Source organism: Notamacropus eugenii, chromosome 1 (genome assembly GCF_028372415.1).
Source record: "Notamacropus eugenii isolate mMacEug1 chromosome 1, mMacEug1.pri_v2, whole genome shotgun sequence".
In the NCBI taxonomy this organism is placed as follows: domain Eukaryota; kingdom Metazoa; phylum Chordata; class Mammalia; order Diprotodontia; family Macropodidae; genus Notamacropus; species Notamacropus eugenii.
This window is the reverse complement of record NC_092872.1, coordinates 251,896,030-251,913,857: the sequence shown is the minus strand read 5'-3', so window position 1 is coordinate 251,913,857 and position 17,828 is coordinate 251,896,030. Positions and strand designations below refer to the sequence as shown.

The window sequence follows — 17,828 nt, the reverse complement described above, 5'->3', positions numbered from 1 at the left end:
TATTTTGGAAGCATTTAACTTCATTAACTGTATCCTTCTATAGTTATTCATCATAGTATTCAAGTACATATACAGTATATAAACATATATGTATATACATACATACATGTATGTCTATACATGTATATGTAGCAACAGATATATGAATTGTGTGTGTACACATGCAAAGTGTCCTGAAGTCTTAGTATAGTTGTAAGTTTGTATATACACATGCACATTTGTGTATCTGTGTATATTTATATACATATATATGCATAACTGCATATATATGCAATATATATATGAACATAGTCTATGTTGATATAGCTATATCTATATATCTGTCTATCTCCATAATGTCTTTCTTTTTTTTCTTTGTTCTTTCCTTTTTTTCTTCCTGCCTTCCTTCCTTCCTTCCTTCCTTTCCAGCTACCTATTTATCCATCTTTCTTTCCGTTTATCTATCTACCCAGCCTTTATTCTCCTATTACAGTCTAAGCTTCTTGAGGTCAGGAACCTGGTATTTTTTAACTTTGTGCTCTATTAGCCTAACTCAATGTCTTGCATACAGTAGATACTGAATTATGTAAAAAAAAAAATCAGCTGTCCAAGGAATGCAAAGTGTTCACATGAATAAATAAAGAAATTCAAAAGCTCTGCCTGCCATGACCATTGTGCTGGGCTCTGACCATGTGACAATGACAGCATGGTGTGTAGTAGAGTCAAAGAGTGATTTTCAGGAATGATTATAAAAAAGTAGCTGAAAGTAGAAAATCATAGACCAGGTCCTGCCAGAGCTAGTTGGTGAAGTAGAATCTTGGGAAATGACAACATTTGTTTTTCCCTTGGATTCCCTTGGAATCGTAGATATAGGTATAAAGGGAATGCTGGTCATAGGTAGATATATGCCCTAGAGTTTAGGAGAGGGAATTTGAAGGCATTTAGAACAAAACACTCAGCATCTTAGGTTCTTATAAAGCAAATAGAAGTTGTCCTAAGAAGGATGGAAGAGTCTGAGGAACAAAATTATTTCAACATAATTAGGAGTGAGAACAATGAGCAGGAAGAAAAAAAAGGCTGGGTATCTCTGCTATAGCTTCATGGAGAGATTTCCAATGAGCTCAGATTCTGAAAGGTCATGTTCAAAATATAGAGGTGACGGCACACATCTCGGAAGAAATATAAAGGAATGGCATATTCCAGTAAAAAGGGTGTCACAAAGGCATTTGCCCAGTTTAAGTTACTGCTCTTTCTTCAGATTACGAGGACTACAAAAGGGGCCTCACCCTTTAGGCTTTGAATGGAGTGGGATGAACAAGGAATAAATCTGCTGCTTGAAAAAGTAGAATCAATCAATCCCCATTGTCCTTATCCTTTCAATCACAGAGAATAATCCTTATGCTGGAAAGAGAAAGGTAATCATGAAGCTTACAAGAACTCAGAAACAGAAGATACTTTGGGAGATGGTTAGAGGTCTAACTTCCTGTCATGAGGTCAAGTCCCTGGGACCAGATAGGAATAATTCACATTTCTCCAACACTCTTCATTCTAGTAAAGTTCTGTGCAAATAACAACCTCACAGGGCAACTGCTCCATGTATTACTATCCATATTTTGCCAATGAGAAAGTTGAAATTCCAGATTAATTGATTTACCCATATATATATATATATATATACATTTCAAGGGGGTGAAGTAGAATCTAACCTCCGAGGCTATGAAACAGTTCAAAGAGAACATGTTTTCAAATCCTGCCTCTGAAGCTTACTGTTGGTGAGACTATAGGCAAGTTACTTCCTTTCTTAAGACCTCAGTTTGATGACTCTTATGGCTATGGTCCTTGACATTTGAGGTTTTTCCAGATCTAATATTCTATGGTTCCCTGATATTTTACGCCTAAGGACACAGTTTCCAAACTCTAAGGTTTCAAACACTGGTATCCTGTATAAAAAGAGTATTCGTGCTGTTGGTGATAGGGGACACAGAGATACTTTTTGGGTAAGTGTGATTGTATGTGTACACATATACAAGGTGTCCCAAAAATTTTAGTGTAGTTTTAAGCTTTCTATATAAGTATACATATGTATATCTATGTATATCCATATATATATATGTATACATATGTATATCTATGTATATCCATATATATATATATATATAGTGTGCATAAATGTATATATTTTTATGTGTATATATATATATGCATATACACATAAATCTATTTTGATATAGATATCAACACTGGTATAGGTAACTACATCAATATAGATTTCTTTATATCTCTAACATATCTATCATCTATTGATCTGTCTCTGTTTACCTTTTCTCTCCCTGGTAGAGTGTAAGCTTCTTGAGAAGAACTTAGTACCATTTAACTTGACTCCTGCCTCCTACTAAGTGTTAATGTGGTATAATGGTTACATCACTCACTGTGAAGTCAGGAAGATCTAGCATGGAATTGTATCTTAGACGCTAAATGTTCATAACCTTGGGAAAGTCATTTAACTTCTCAGCCTCAGTTTCCTCTTATATAAGATGATGTTGTTGAACTTACTGACTTCCAAGATCATTGCTGGCTATAAATCTATTATTTCTTTATAGTCTTTGATGGAAATTAGTTTCCAAAAATTGTTTTCAGAGTTGGAAAGATCCTCAACAAGTATCTAACATCTATAAAATTCATGCCAAGTCCCCTTCCAGTCTTTGATTGAAAATTTACAAGAATGAGGAGCCCACTACATCTTGGGGGGGGGGGGGTGTCTGTTGCCATTTTGGAAAACTCTATTTATCAGGAAGTTTTTCAAATTGAAATCTGTCACTCTTCCATTCTCAGCCTCTGTTAGTAGTTCTGTTTCCTGGAGCCAAGCCAAAGTTGAATCCTTCTTCCAAATGCCAGCCTTTGAAAACAATGACTACATCCATCCTAAAGGACTTTCTCTTTGACAGACTGAACACCTCCAGGTCTTTCAATGGATCTATTATAAAATCAAACTCTATCTCTTTAATGACAATAACTGCCTCAGCTTTCAGTGATTGAGCCATTCTCTGAATTCCTGTAACACCTATTATACATACCACTGATTTAATATTTGCTGCATGAATCTTTGCATAATTATTTAACTTATAAGCAGTTACATTTTTATCTAGAGTGCTCACATGGTTGGAGTAGACACTACTGGGGGCTTTTGATTTTTCCATTATTTCAACTCCATAGTTGCCCACTACAGATCTCCAAAATATATCACCAAAGCCCTAAAGCATATGAGGATATTAAAAACTTTGGAAAAGGATCCCTACCCATTTCTGAATATATTTCACTGCCTTGATCTCAGCATCATGAAGACTGGATTTAGAGCTTTCAGGTCTAAGTAAATAATAAAGGAGTAAGATATTAGAACTCAGTACCTTGAAAAACTCCTTCCTTAATGTCTGGAGCCATAAATTTTACTCTGAACCATAGTAGCCACTTCTGTGACATTCTGTGTACTCACCCTGGGCCCCTCTAGTCTGTGAGCACTTTTGGGATCTAAGTCAAAGGTATATCATCTATCTATCTCTCTGCCTGTCTGCCTGTCCCTCTATCAGCAGTAGTGGGGTTGGCAACGTCAAGGTTTTGGACAACAATCATTCCCAGGTTAACAAGAGAATTTTTTTTTTCTGCCTAGTAACAGATGAAATTAATGGCTGAACATTATTTTCATGGTTCCTCTAGACTTTGGCAACCAATGATAGAGTATAAATATTTTCTAATTATTTTTTTTTTTTTTATTAATTTTTTTATTTTTTTTAATGTTTAACAATCACTGCCATACAATTGCGATTTTATCCCTCCCCACCCACCCCCCACTACCTCCCTCCCTCCCCATGACTGCATACAATTCTGTATAGATTCTACATAAACTTTCCTATTGAGTATATTTTCACTATCGTCATGCTGTGTAGTCAGACTAAGATAAATGGAAGAATCCGTATAACAAATCAGAACATGATACACAAACAGATACACATACACAAACATGATCTGCTACATTATGTGAGTGACTTCCATATTTCTCTCTCTGAGTGTGGAAGGCTTTTTGCCTTGAGGTCCACCATTGGGATTTTTTTTTTTTTTCAGAAGTTCTTGTGTTATTACAAAAATCTAAGTCTACCAGAAAAAACTCTCACACACCGTGGTTGTTGCTGTGCATAAAGTTCTCCTGGTTCTGCTCCTTTCACTCAGCATCAGGTCATATAAGTCCTTCCAGGCCTCTCTGAAGTCTTCTTGTTCATCATTTCTTATGGCACAATAGTACTCCATTACATTCATATACCATAATTTATTCAGCCATTCCCCAATTGATGGACATCCCCTTGACTTCCAGTTTTTGGCAACTACATAGAGTGCTGCTATAAATATTTTTGTACATGTGGGACCCTTTCCCATTTTTATGATCTCTTGGGGATATAGTCCTAGTAGCGATATTGCTGGGTCAAAGGGTATGCACATTTTTGTAGCCCTTTGGGCATAGTTCCAAATTGCTCTCCAGAATGGTTGGATGCGCTCACAGCTCCACCAACAATGAATTAGTGTTCCAACTCTCCCACATCCTCTCCAGCATTTATCATTTTCTTGTTCTGTCATGTTTGCCAATCTTATAGGTGTGATGTGGTACCTCAGAGTTGTTTTGATTTGCATCTCTCTAACCAATAGTGATTTAGAGCATTTTTTCATATGATTATAGATAGCTTTAATTTCTTCCTCTGAAAATTGCCTGTTCATATCCTTTGACCATTTATCAATTGGGGAATGACTTGTATGATTATACATTTGGGTCAGTTCTCTATATATTCTAGAAATGAGGCCTTTATCCCCGAGCTTAGCTGTAAAAATTTTTTCCCAATTTACTACATCCCTCCGGATTTTGGTTGCATTGGGTTTGGTTGTGCAAAAACTTCTCAGTTTAATGTACTCAAAGTTATCCATTTTGCATTTCATAATGCATTCTATCTCTTCTTTAGTAAAGAATTCTTCCCTTCTCCATAGATCTGATAAATACACTATTCCTTGCTTCTCCAGTTTATTCATGGTATCAATCTTTATACCTAAATCATGTACCCATTTGGACTTTATTCTTGTGTACGGTGTCAGGTATGGGTCTATGCCTAATTTCCGCCACACTGTTATCCAGTTTTCCCAGCAATTTTTGTCAAACAATGAGTTCTTATCCCAGAAGCTGGGGTCCTTGGGTTTATCAAACAGAAGGTTGCTATATTCCTTGCCTACTGCATCTTGAGTGCCAAGTCTATTCCACTTGTCTACCTCTCTGTTTCTTAGCCAATACCAAGTGGTTTTGATAATTGCTGCTTTATAGTACAGTTTGAGGTCTGGTAGCGCTAGGCCACCTTCCCAAGCATTTCTTTTCATTAGTCCCTTTGATATTCTGGACCTTTTGTTTTTCCAAATGAATTTTGATATTATTTTATCCAGCTCTAGAAAGTAATTGTCTGATAGTTTAATTGGTATGGCACTAAATAAGTATATTAATTTGGGTAGAATTGTCATTTTTATTATATTAGCACGGCCTACCCATGAGCAACTAATGTTTTTCCACTTACTTAAATCTGACTTTATTTGTGCAAAAAGTGTCTTGTAATTGTGTTCATATAGTCCCTGGGTTTGTTTTGGCAGGTAGACTCCTAAGTATTTTATACTGTCTACCCTAACTTTAAATGGGATTTCTCTTTCTATCTCTTGCTGTTGAACTTTGTTGCTAATATATAGGAATGCAGAGGATTTGTGTGGGTTTATTTTGTACCCTGCAACTTTGCCAAAGTTGTTTATTAATTCAAGTAATTTTTTACTTGAATCTCTGGGATTCTCTAGGTAAATCATCATATCATCTGCAAAGAGTGATAACTTAGTTTCTTCTTTGGCTATTCTAATTCCTTGAATATCTTTATCTTGTCTAATTGCTACAGCTAACATTTCTAGTACCATATTGAATAATAGTGGTGATAATGGACAACCTTGTTTCACCCCTGATCTTATTGGGAATGCATCTAGCTTATCCCCATTGCATATAATGCTTGCTGAAGGTTTTAGATAGATACTGCTTATTATTTTATGGAAAGTTCCCTTTATTCCTACGTTCTCCAATGTTTTTAGTAGGAATGGATGTTGTATTTTGTCAAAAGCTTTTTCTGCATCTATTGAGATAATCATGTGGTTTTTGTTAGCTTTGTTGTTGATGTGGTCGATAATGCTAATAGTTTTCCTAATATTGAACCAGCCCTGTAGTCCTGGTATGAATCCTACCTGATCATAATGTATTAATCTCGTGATTAGATGCTGTATTCGTTTTGCTAAAATCTTATTTAAAATTTTTGCATCTATATTCATTAGGGAAATTGGTCTATAATTTTCTTTCTCTGTTTTGTCTCTTCCTGGTTTGGGTATCAAAACCATATTTGTATCATAGAAAGAATTTGGGAGGACTCCTTCTTCCCCAATTTTCAAGAATAGTGTATGTAGTATTGGAATTAACTGTTCTTTAAATGTTTGATAGAATTCACTTGTGAATCCATCTGGCCCTGGGAGATTTTTTCCTAGGGAGTTCATTGATGGCTTGTTCAATTTCTTTTTCTGAGATGGGGTTGTTTAAGTATTCAACTTCCTCTTCTGTTAATCTGGGCAATTTGTATTTTTTAAAATATTCATCCATCTCGTTTAGATTATCGAATTTGTGGGCATAAAGTTGGGCAAAGTAGTTTCTAATTATTGTTTTAATTTCCTCCTCATTGGAGGTGAGTTCACCCCTTTCATTTTTAATGTTAGTAATTTGGTTTTCTTCTTTCTTTTTTTTGATCAGATTAACCAAAGGTTTATCAATTTTATTAGTTTTTTCATAAAACCAACTATTGGTTTTATTTATTAATTCAATAGTTTTCTTTATTTCAATTTTATTAATCTCTCCTTTGGTTTTCAGTATTTCTAATTTGGTATTTACTTGGGGATTTTCAATTTGTTCTTTTTCTAGCTTTTTCAACTGCAAGCCTAAGTCATTGATCTCCTCTTTCTCTATTTTATTTATGTAAGCATTCAGAGATATAAAACTTCCCCTAATAACTGCTTTTGCAGTGTCCCATAAGTTTTGGTACGTTGTCTCACTATTGTCATTCTCTTGAATGAAGTTGTTGATTGTTTCTATGATTTCTTCTTTAACCCAATCCTTCTTTAGAATTAGATTATTTAGTTTCCAATTGATTTTTGGTTTCTCTTTCCATGGCCTTTTATTACATGTAATTTTTAATGCATTATGATCTGAAAAGGATGCATTGATTATCTCTACCTTTCTGCACTGGATTGTGAGATTTTTATGTCCTAGTACATGGTCAATTTTTGTAAATGTTCCATGTACCGCTGAGAAAAAGGTATATTCCTTTCTATTCCCATTTAATTTTCTCCAAAGATCTATCATATCTACCTTATCCAGAGTTTTATTTACCTCCTTAACCTCTTTCTTGTTTATTTTAAGGTTGGATTTATCGAGTTCAGAGAGGGGGAGGTTGAGGTCCCCCACTAGTATAGTTTTGCTATCAATTTCTTCCTTCAACTCCCCCAACCTCTCCTCTAAGAATCTGGATGCTATACCACTTGGAGCATACATGTTTAGTAATGATATTGCTTCATTGTCTATGGTGCCTTTTAGTAGGATATAGTTTCCATCCTTATCCCTTTTGATTAGATCTATTTCTGCTTTTGCTTTGTCTGAGATTAGGATTGCTACTCCTGCCTTTCTTACATGGGCTGAAGCACAATATATTCTGCTCCATCCTTTGACCTTTATCCTATGTGTATCCCCCCGTTTCAAATGTGTTTCTTGTAAGCAGCATATTGTTGGATTATGGCTTTTAATCCATTCTGCTATCCGTCTCCGTTTTATGGGAGAGTTCATCCCATTCACATTCACAGTTATGATTACAATCTGTGTATTTCCCTCCAACCTCTTTCCCACCATTTGTGCTTTTAACTCTCCCGTCTCCCTTCCCCTCCTCAATAGTATTCACTTTTCTCCCCCTCCTCCTGCAGCCTTCCCCTCCTTCTTTTAGCCCCCCTCCCTTTTAGTCCCCTTTACTCTTATTGCTTCTTTCCTCCCTTTTAGCCACCCTCCCCTTTCTTCCCCCTTCCCCTCCTACTACCTATAGAGCTAGTTAGGATTATCTGCTTAAGGTTATTGTTCCCTCCTTTGAACAAATCAGATGAGAGTACCTCTCAAACAATGCTCATCTCCCTCCCCTCCTTCCCTCTACTATGGTTTTGTACTTCTTCCTGTGATATAATTTGCCATTTTCTGCTTCCCCTTTCCACACCTCCTATTACATTCCCTTCTCATACTTAAATCATATTTTTGCCATGACATCATTTACTTTATGCCCGTTCCCTCTACATATATCCCTTTTATCATAATAGCTGCACAGTTCTCAAGATTAACAGGTATCATCTTCCCTTACAGGGAGGTAAACAGATTGCCCTAATTGAGTTGCAAGTTTTTGTTTTTGTTTTTTCCCCTCTGTTTACCTTTTTATGATTCTCTGGAGACCTGCATTTGAAGATCAAATTGTCTATTGAGTTCTGGTGTTTTGGTCAGGAAGCTCTGGAAATCCCTTATTTCGTTGAATGACTTTCTCCTTGCCTGAAATGTTATGCTGAACTTTGCTGGGTAGTTGATCCTCGGTTGGAGTCCCAACTCCTTTGCCTTACGGAATATTGGGTTCCAATTCTTTCGATCTTTTAATGTAGAAGCTGCAAGGTCCTGTGTGATCCTGACTGTGTGACCTTGATATTTAAATTGTTTCTTTCTGGCTGCTTGTAGTATTTTCTCCTTCACTTGATAGCTCTGGAATTTGGCAACTATATTTCTTGGGGTTTTGAGTTTGGGATCCCTTTCCGGTGGGGAACGGTGGATTCTTTCGATGACTATTTTGCCCTCTGAGTCTAGTACTTCTGGGCAGTTTTCCTTGATGATTTCCTGGAAGATATTGTCCAGACTCTTTTCTTCATCATGGGTTTCTGGCAGGCCAATAATTCTTAGATTTTCTCTCCTGGATCTATTTTCCAGGTCAGTTGTTTTTCCAATTAAATATTTTAGATTTTCTTCCATCTTTTCATTCTTTAGATTTTGTTTGACTGACTCTTGTTGCCTCATTGAGTCATTAGTTTCTACTTGCCCAATTCTAATCTTGATCATATTGTTTTCTTCAGTTAGCTTTCGCATCTCCTTTTCCATCTGGCCAATTTTTCCCTTTAAGGAGCTATTTTCTCCATTTAATTTTTGTACTTCTTTTTCCATTCGACCAATTTTCCCAGTTAGGTTTTGGGTTTCCTTTTCCATCTGATCAATTTTCCCTATTAGGTTTTGAGTTTCCTTTTCCGTTTGATTAACTCTTCCTTTTAGGGAATTATTCTCTCCAGTTAATTTTTGAACTTCCTTTTCCATTTCTTCAATTTTCTTTTTCAGATTGATGTTCTCATCAGTGAATTCTTTTTTTATGGTTTTAAAATCATTGGCCAGTTTTTCTTTTATATCCTTCTTCAGACGTTCCAGGTAATCTAGTTGTGCTTGCGAGAAATTCATAGTCCCATCTGAGGTTTCAGATGGAAGTACAGTCTCAGCTCTGACCTCTTTGGTGTTTGTGTTTTGGTCCTTATCCCCATAGAAAGATTCTATGGTTTTTTCACTTTTCGTCTGCTTTTTCCGATTCATGATGTTGGCTGAGTGTTGTAGCTTTTGGTTCTTTCAGTCAGAAGATACAGATCTTTTAAGTTGAGTTGATGTTTGTCTAGGCTAAAAGCAGGCTTTTTTTTGTTGTTGTTGTTGTTGTTTCCCAGATCAACCCTGGGTTTAGCTTGATAGGTGTGTGGGAGGTGTGGTCTGGTCTCAGGCTATCTCCTCAGCTGGCCTGAGGCAAAGGCAAGGTCCGGGGGGGGATGGTGATCCCAGCTTCCCTATTGTCTTCCCTTTTCCCCTGGAGGGCTGGGGCACGCCTAGAGGCTAATGCGTGTTCCCGCCCCTCCTGGGGCTCGTCTCCCGGGCTGAGGCTTGCTTGGGTCTCAGTGCGAATTTTTCTCTGCCCTGGGTCGTCTGTCCCTCCAGATAGCCTCCACCACGGTAGGAAGAATCCCCCTTTGCCACCTCTCCAGCCTCTGGTGTTACGAGACCACTCGCCCCTTTCTGCTGCTCCCACTGATCCAGGATCAATCTGGGGAAGAATTTTATGGTTCCCTCACGGTCATGGGGGGGGGAGGGGAGAGCACTTACTGATCACTCCGGCATCCCAGCTTCTGGATGTTCAAGTAGTGACCCACTGAAGTCCCGTCTTTAGGCTGAAGATTTCAAAGGCTGTTGCGCTGATATTGTTGGCTCGGCCTGGCTTATCTCCTGCTCCGCTGGTCTCGCCCGCCACTCTCGGGCCCCTCGGGTCGCCTCCGCCCTGCCGCGCCGACCGCGCTGCGCTGTGCGCCGGGCTCTTACCCCCTCGGAACAGATCCCTCCCGTGGACCTTCCAGTCCAGCCTGGGCTCCGAATCTGTCAAAGTCCGTCTCCCACTGGATTCTACACCTCCAAAGTCTGGTCAGACTCTCCCCCCAGAAATATCCAAAGGAGTTTTTCCAGGAGCTTAGGTGAGTCGTTGCTTTCACTCCGCCATCTTGGCTCCGCCCCTAATTATTTTTTATGTTAGGTCGTATGGAAGATATTCTTTGTACTTTATGGGAGTCATTTATGCAATTCATGGGAGCCCCCTTCCCACCTTGTAAGTGGTAAATTCAACTGTAGCTTTCTCTAATTTCTACATTTCTTTGCCTGACCTTTTCATTCTAATATATGCTCATTGGATGACTTTTGAAATCCTTCTCTATTATCAACAAACTCGCCTTCATTTTAGGTCTGTTCCTTTCACATTTTTCTATCTTTTGGTACAGTATAATACAGGAGAAAGTCAGACACTTTAAAATCAGAGGACCAAGTTCAAATCTAACCTCTAAAGATGACTAGCTTTGTGACATCCAGAAAATCAGTGGATCTCACAATTCTTTTTTTAAGCTTTTATTTAGTGATCTCCTAATTATTTTTTAAAAAAAAGATCAAGGAGGATTTAGAAAGACCAAAGACTATTAGTGAGTGGACCAAAGTGTTGGAGACAAGATTAAGGAGAATGTAATTAGAAAGGCAATGTAAGGTAACAAAGAAAAGGAAAATGGAAAAATTAGAATATATAGAAAATTGATAGAGCCTATTTCTGAGTAGGGACTATTAGTGATACAGATAGGAAAGTGATGTAAGTCGGAAAGGGAGATGAGTGTGGCTGTAGCAGCATCACAGATTAAGGAAAGTTGAGTCTGATAGTCAATTTATTAGGAGGTGCTAATTGTAAACATGGTTGAACTATAAACCCCCACAAGTAGTTAAAAAGAAAACAAGGATTAAAAATCTAAATCATGGAGAACAAGGAATATTGTGCAAGGACTTCCATATAATATGCAAAGTTTTTTTTTTGTTTGTTTCTACCACATTTGAAATATTATTGTCTATGTCTCTCTTGAAAAAAGAAAGAGTGAAAGAAGTTTAAGAAAGCAACTCCATACTCATGTTGTTAGAGAGAATAAAGTTTTCTAAAGGAAGAAAAAGAAGTGATATTTCAAAGCAGAAAATAGTAGCTGTGGTAGAAGGGAGAACATTTGTTCACATGCTGGAGATTAGAAGTGTTAAAGATCCTAGGGAGGAGCAAACAGTGGGGTATGAGGGCTATGTTCAAACCATTGAAGGAATGTCATATAGAGGGAGGATTGAACCTGCTCTCTTTGGCCTCCAAGGGTAGAACAAGAGGAAGTATGTGAAGGTGCCAAGAGGCAAACTGACCTTCCAAATATGGTATGGATTCCCCTCACTAGAGGTCTTTACTTAGAGGCTGCATGACGGATGTCATGGTCCTCTTTGAGAACGAAGGACAAACACACACACGTGCACACACACACACACATATGTATGATGAATGGTCAGGTATATTAAAGTAGACCCTCCTTTGCATATGGCATGGACTAAGTGACCACTAAGATCCATCCTAACTCTCCAATCTAATTATAACCAGTTTATGAAGGTGAATTTTTTTTTGGCATATGCAATATTTATTTATTTTTAAAATTATTTTTATTCATTTCATTAAATATTTCTCAATTACACATAAAAGGTTTTAACAATTATTTTTAAATATTTTGAATTCCAAATTCTCCTTCTTCTTCCTGTCACTTCCCACTTCTTGAGATGACAATTTTATGTTATTTATACATGTGAAGTCAAGCAAAACATATTTTCACATTAGCTATGTTGCAATGAAAATAAACACAGTTAAAAAAATAAAAATTAAGAAAGCGAAAGAAAATGCTTCAATTCACATTCAGATTAAGTGTACTTCCAAATTGTTCTCCAGAATTGTTGAACTGGTTCACAATTCAGTCAACAGTGCATTGCTGTCCCAATTTTTCCATATCCCTTCCAGCATTTGTCACTTTTCTTTAATATGTTAGTGAATCTGATAGATGTGAGGTGATATCTCAGTTACTCTAAACTGGTATTTCTCTAATCAGTAATGATTTAGAGAATTTTTCATGTAACTATTAATAGCTTTAATTTCTTTGTCTAAAAACTGCTTGTTTATATCCTTTGATCATTTATCAGTTCCCGAATGCCTTGAATGTGTTATAAATTTGGATCAATTCCCTATATATCTGAGAAATGAGGCTCTCATCAGAGAAACTTGCTGCAAATCCCTACCCCTCTGCCAGTTCCATAGGCAATTAATATTTCTCCAATTGTTTAGATCTGTTTTAATTTGTGTGAAAAGCACTTTGTAATAGTGCTCATACAATCCCTAGGTTTGTCCTGATAGATAGACTCCCAAGTGTTTAATATTGTCTGTATGAAGGAATTTAAATGTCAGTACTGGATTTAGCACTTTATCCTACAATTAAAATGAAGTGGGTCAGCTAGATGGCACAGTGAATATAGTGCTAGGCCTGAGGACATGGAGACTCATCTTCCTGAGTTTAAAACTGGTCTCTGACACTGACTAGAACTGTGATCCTGGGTAAGTCACTTAACCTTGCTTGCCTCAGTTCCTTATTTGTAAAAATAAACTGGAGAAGGAATTGGCAAACCACTCTGGTATCTTTGCCAAGAAAACCCAAAAAGAAGTTCATGAAGAGTCAGACTCAACTGAAATGACCCAGTGACTAGAACAGCACAAGCAGCAGCAGCAGCAACATAAGCAAATGGCTCAAAGAGGGCTAACTACCAACTAAGATTAGTCTTTGTCTAACACTCATAGGAGAAAATGGGCAAAGAGCATTCTAGAAGACATACTTTTGCTGAAATTAAATATGGTTTCTCATCCATACAGACAGACTTATGGGAGGATGAAGGGTTTCCTATGGCTTTACATTTTTAATTGCAGACCTCAACATACTCATGTATTTTTAAATCACTAATTATGACTCAGTCCCCTTAATCCATTTTTGAAAGATTTCTACAAGCATGGCTCCTTGAAATTTCGTTTGGTACAGGCTGCACGGGAGATCAAGTAGATTCTTAAATTTGATTACTATGTGAACTGATGAGTACATGGATTATTGGCTTATATCAATAATTCAGATAAACAGAAGAAAATTGTAAAGATAGAGAAGAGAAAAAAACATTTCCTATTTATTATTCATAGTCTTTTTATTTCATATTTTTTCCCAAACACAGAACAAACCTTGAGTAGTTTCAATTTCCACAGAATTCAAGGGTTGCCAATATTACAGAGTTTAGTCTTTGGAAAGGTACAAATATAGTGAATTATTTAGGTACCAGGGTTGCCAAGACCTGGAAGATTGATGAGAGAGGAGAATCAATGTTTTCTGGTCATAGAGTAACTTTTTCCTTGTACTCCCAGCCCACCTGGCATCTGTTCCCTTGCATACTGAGTCAGAGAATCACAGCAGCAACTGCGTTCTGTGTCAGTAGCTCAGGTGCCCTGGCTCCTCTGAATAGCAGCTCATTAGGGACCTGCAAGGACTAGCATGGACCTCTGAGGGGAAATGTAAAAATGATGAGGATGTGCATTCCTTCCTGTATTTTATGACCAGTCCCTTCCCATCATAAAATTGTTTTTGGCCTGTGAAGTTATTGAAAGTATCTATATTTAATGACCACTTGTGGGGAATTTCATTTGTGTCTATAAGGAGCCAACTATTATCCTAATTTTAGTTGACTTTATTTCCTAAGATATTTTCAGTCTGTTATTTGCTTGCTTTCATGTTCTCATTATTCAGTCATGTCCAAGTTTTCATGACCTATTTGGGTTTTTCTTGGCAAAGATACCCGAGAGATTTGCCTTTTCCTTCTCCAGCTCATTTTACAGATGAGGAAACTGATGCCAACAGGGTTAAGTGAGTTGCCCAGGGTTACACAACTAGTAAGTTTCTGAGACCACATCTGAACTCAGGAAGATGAGTCTTTGTGACTCCAGGCCTGGCATTCTATCCACCGTGCCACCTAACTGTGTAAGATCAGTACAATTGTTTCTGATTCTGATGGTCGTTCTGTAAGTGTGTATATCCAGTAAATCAAACTATGTTATCACAAACCTACCAGAGAAAAGAGTTACATCCTCAAGTCAATTAAATGAAGCATGCCTTATCATCATCCTCACTGAATGAATGAGAAAAAATCATTTATTGAGTGTTTTCTGTGGGCAAATCTTGGTGTTAGAAAACATCGGTGACAGAAATAGAAAAGCTATATAGTCCCTGCTTCCAAGGAACTCATTCTAATTGAGAGAAACAACATAGATAAGCAGATTCAGTTTCAGGGTGAATAGAAAATCCCAGGAGTCTTGAAAGTACAATGTCAGGGTATGTGGAAAAACCCAGGGGTCCTGCAAGTTCAATATCTGGACATCATTGTCATTATCATCAATACCGGCAGAAATAGCAATGAGTGCAAAAACTCCTCCTCCTCGTCATATTTCCCATCAGTTTACAAAGCATTTTCTTTGGATGTTGTATCATTTTCTCAGGTCAGGTTTCATTCAGAACATTGTGTTCATTTCTAGGTATGACAGTTTTTGAAAGGGTGTTCTAATAAGTATATGGCATAGCCTCCAGAGGAGGGCCACCAGGAGAGCAGAGAGACTCCCCATGAGGATCATGAAAGGAACTGGGCATGTTTGTCTGGGAGGAGAAGATTGAGCGGGACGATATTGTAGCTGCCCTGAAGTATTTGAAAGGCTATAAAATGGAAGACAGATTAAAGTTATTTATTCAGCTTAATTCAAGAACAGAGAACTAGAAAAACAGGTGGAAGTTGCCAGGAGATGAATCTATTGTTGGGAAACATAAATATTTTTTCTAATGATGGTAGCAACCTCAAAGTGGAGTGAGCTGTCTTGGACAGCTGTGTATAGGAATTCACTTGGGATCTATATGTGAAGGGCAGGTGAGCACTTGAGTGGGGGAGAGGGAATTTTGTAGAGGAGATTCCTTTTCTAACATGAATTGGACTAGATAACTACTCTGGTCTCTTTCAATGAGTCTATGAGGTGGGTAGTGGAAGGATCATTATACTTATTCTGCTGATGAGGAAACTGAGGCCCAGAAAGGCAAAGCAGCTTGATCAGTATAACACAAGTCATATGGGTCAGGCCATGAATTCAAATCAAGACTTGGCATATTGGGGAGAGAGCTGAATCTGGAGGCAGGGGGAGCTGAGAACAAATCTGGCCTCAGATACTTATTAGTTGCACTATCCTGGGAAAATATTTTAACCAATTTCTGTCTTAGTTTTCTCATCTGTAAAATGAGGATAGCAATATTATCTACTTCCCAGGGTTGATGTCAGGATCAAATGAGATAGTATTTGTAAAGTGCTAAGCATAGTTTCTGGCACATTGTAGATGCTTAATACGTTTTTATTTCTTCCTTTTATAATCCTTTCCATCCTTCTTTGTTACTTTCCATCTTTCTTTGCTTCTTTCTTTCCTTCTCCACTTCCTTCCCCCTCCTCCTTCATTCATTCTTTCCTTCTTCCCTTCTTTCCCTTCCTCCTTCCTTACTTCTTTACCTTCTTTCCTTTCCTCTTTCTTTCTCTGCCTTCCTTCCTTCCTTCCTTCCTTCCTTCCTTCCTTCCTTCCTTCCTTCCTTCCTTCCTTCCTTCCTTCCTTCCTTCCTTCCTTTCTTCCTTCCTTCCTTCCTTCCTTCCTTCCTTCCTTCCTTCCTTCCTTCCTTCCTTCCTTCCTTCCTCCCTTCCTTCCTCCCTTCCTTCCTCCCTTCCTTCCTTTCTTCCTCCTCTCCCTCCCTTTCGCTCTTTCTCTCATTCTTCCTTCCCTCCTCCCTCTCTTTCATTATCCCACACCTTAGGATAACAACATTGAAATAGTCATCAGGCCTCATCTGGTGGATCTCTTTCTTGGTAGTGACTTGAATTTGTCTGGCACTGTTAGGGAGTGCTGGCTCTCCTTCCTATTCACTCAGATTTCCTCAATTGGTTTGGGGAGTGGGCATGCCAGGCCTATCTCTGTTCTGGGATGGCATGGGCTCTGCCTGCATTCTGAGTGCTCAGCTGATCACTGTTTTTATTACCGTTTTGTATTCATAAAGTGTTTTCCCTCTAGGAAGCTTGGTGACAAGTAATGTATTTCTTTTCACTTTCAGGCTGCTCTGCAGACAGCCAGTGAGGCTGCTGCCAATTAGTGTCTGCAGGGTTGGCAGTGGGGGTGAGAGGCAGTCAAGCCCACGTGCCTTTTCCTCAGGCTTCTGGAGGCTTGTCTGGGTGGTGGTAGCTCAGCTGCCACCACTGAAGCATGTTCTATACATGTGGGTGGGTTGGATTCTTATTTTCCATATGTGATACCATGGAACAGTCCAAAGACAGCTGCATTTAGAGCCAGAGGGCCTGGGTTCAAATTTGAGTTTTGATCTTTGCTGTCTATGTGATCTTAGGCAAATCTGAGACTCTCTGAGTCTCAGTTTTCACTTCTAAAATTAGGAAATTTGACTACACGGTCTCTGAGATCAATCCTTTCCACCTTCACATTCATTCTTGTATGACTCAGTCATCTTTAGGGTCCCATTCAGTTTCAAATTTATGATCCTAAGGCACTGGAATCAGTTGATCAACAAGCATGGATGTAAGACATAGTTGGAGATGAGGTTTGTGTCTTAGGTTGCCAAGTCCTTCTCACTGTCTCTCTGGAAGAATATCATTGCAAATGATTCTATTATTTTTTTTAAATCTTTGCAGGTGTCCAACCTCTACCTGTATGACAGTGTATTGATGCTGGCAAATGCCTTCCACCGAAAACTGGAAGACAGGAAGTGGCATAGCATGGCAAGCCTGAACTGCATGAGGAAGTCCACCAAACCTTGGAATGGGGGCCGATCCATGCTGGACACTATCAAGAAGGTACTGACTGGGAAACTCCCCTCTCATAAAAATGGCTGGACACCATTTCTTGTTTGTGGTTTGGAATGGGAATATTAATTTTCTTTTCTATTCTAAGATTAATCCTTGTGAGTAGAGCAAGGTCCTGGACTAAATGGCCACTTTTATAGCCCAGTGGTTGAGTTGAGTGCCATGTAACAAATCCCCTAGTTTCCTATTATCCTCTAACTCAATTTTGATTTTAATCTGGATAAAAGTTGATGCCATCATGGAAACTATTCTTGGAGCTTGGCACTGTGTTATGTTAATAATATGGGAATGTGCATCTAGGGTGGGACAACTCAGGCTGTTCTACATTTATGATGGTTTCCTGTGCTGAGACATCTTATGA

The 17,828-nt window shown here is 38.2% G+C and overlaps 1 protein-coding gene across 4 annotated transcripts in view; it reads left to right on the top strand.

Annotated features, from left to right (window-relative positions):
- Window positions 1-17,828, top strand: part of GRID1 (glutamate ionotropic receptor delta type subunit 1) — a 1,146,328-nt gene that overhangs the window by 896,702 nt on the left and 231,798 nt on the right. For all 4 annotated transcript variants that reach the window (XM_072628547.1, XM_072628546.1, XM_072628545.1 and 1 more), the window contains one exon: window positions 17,297-17,458. In XM_072628547.1, the coding sequence (XP_072484648.1) occupies window positions 17,297-17,458 (162 nt within the window). The remainder of the gene's footprint in view (window positions 1-17,296; window positions 17,459-17,828) is intronic.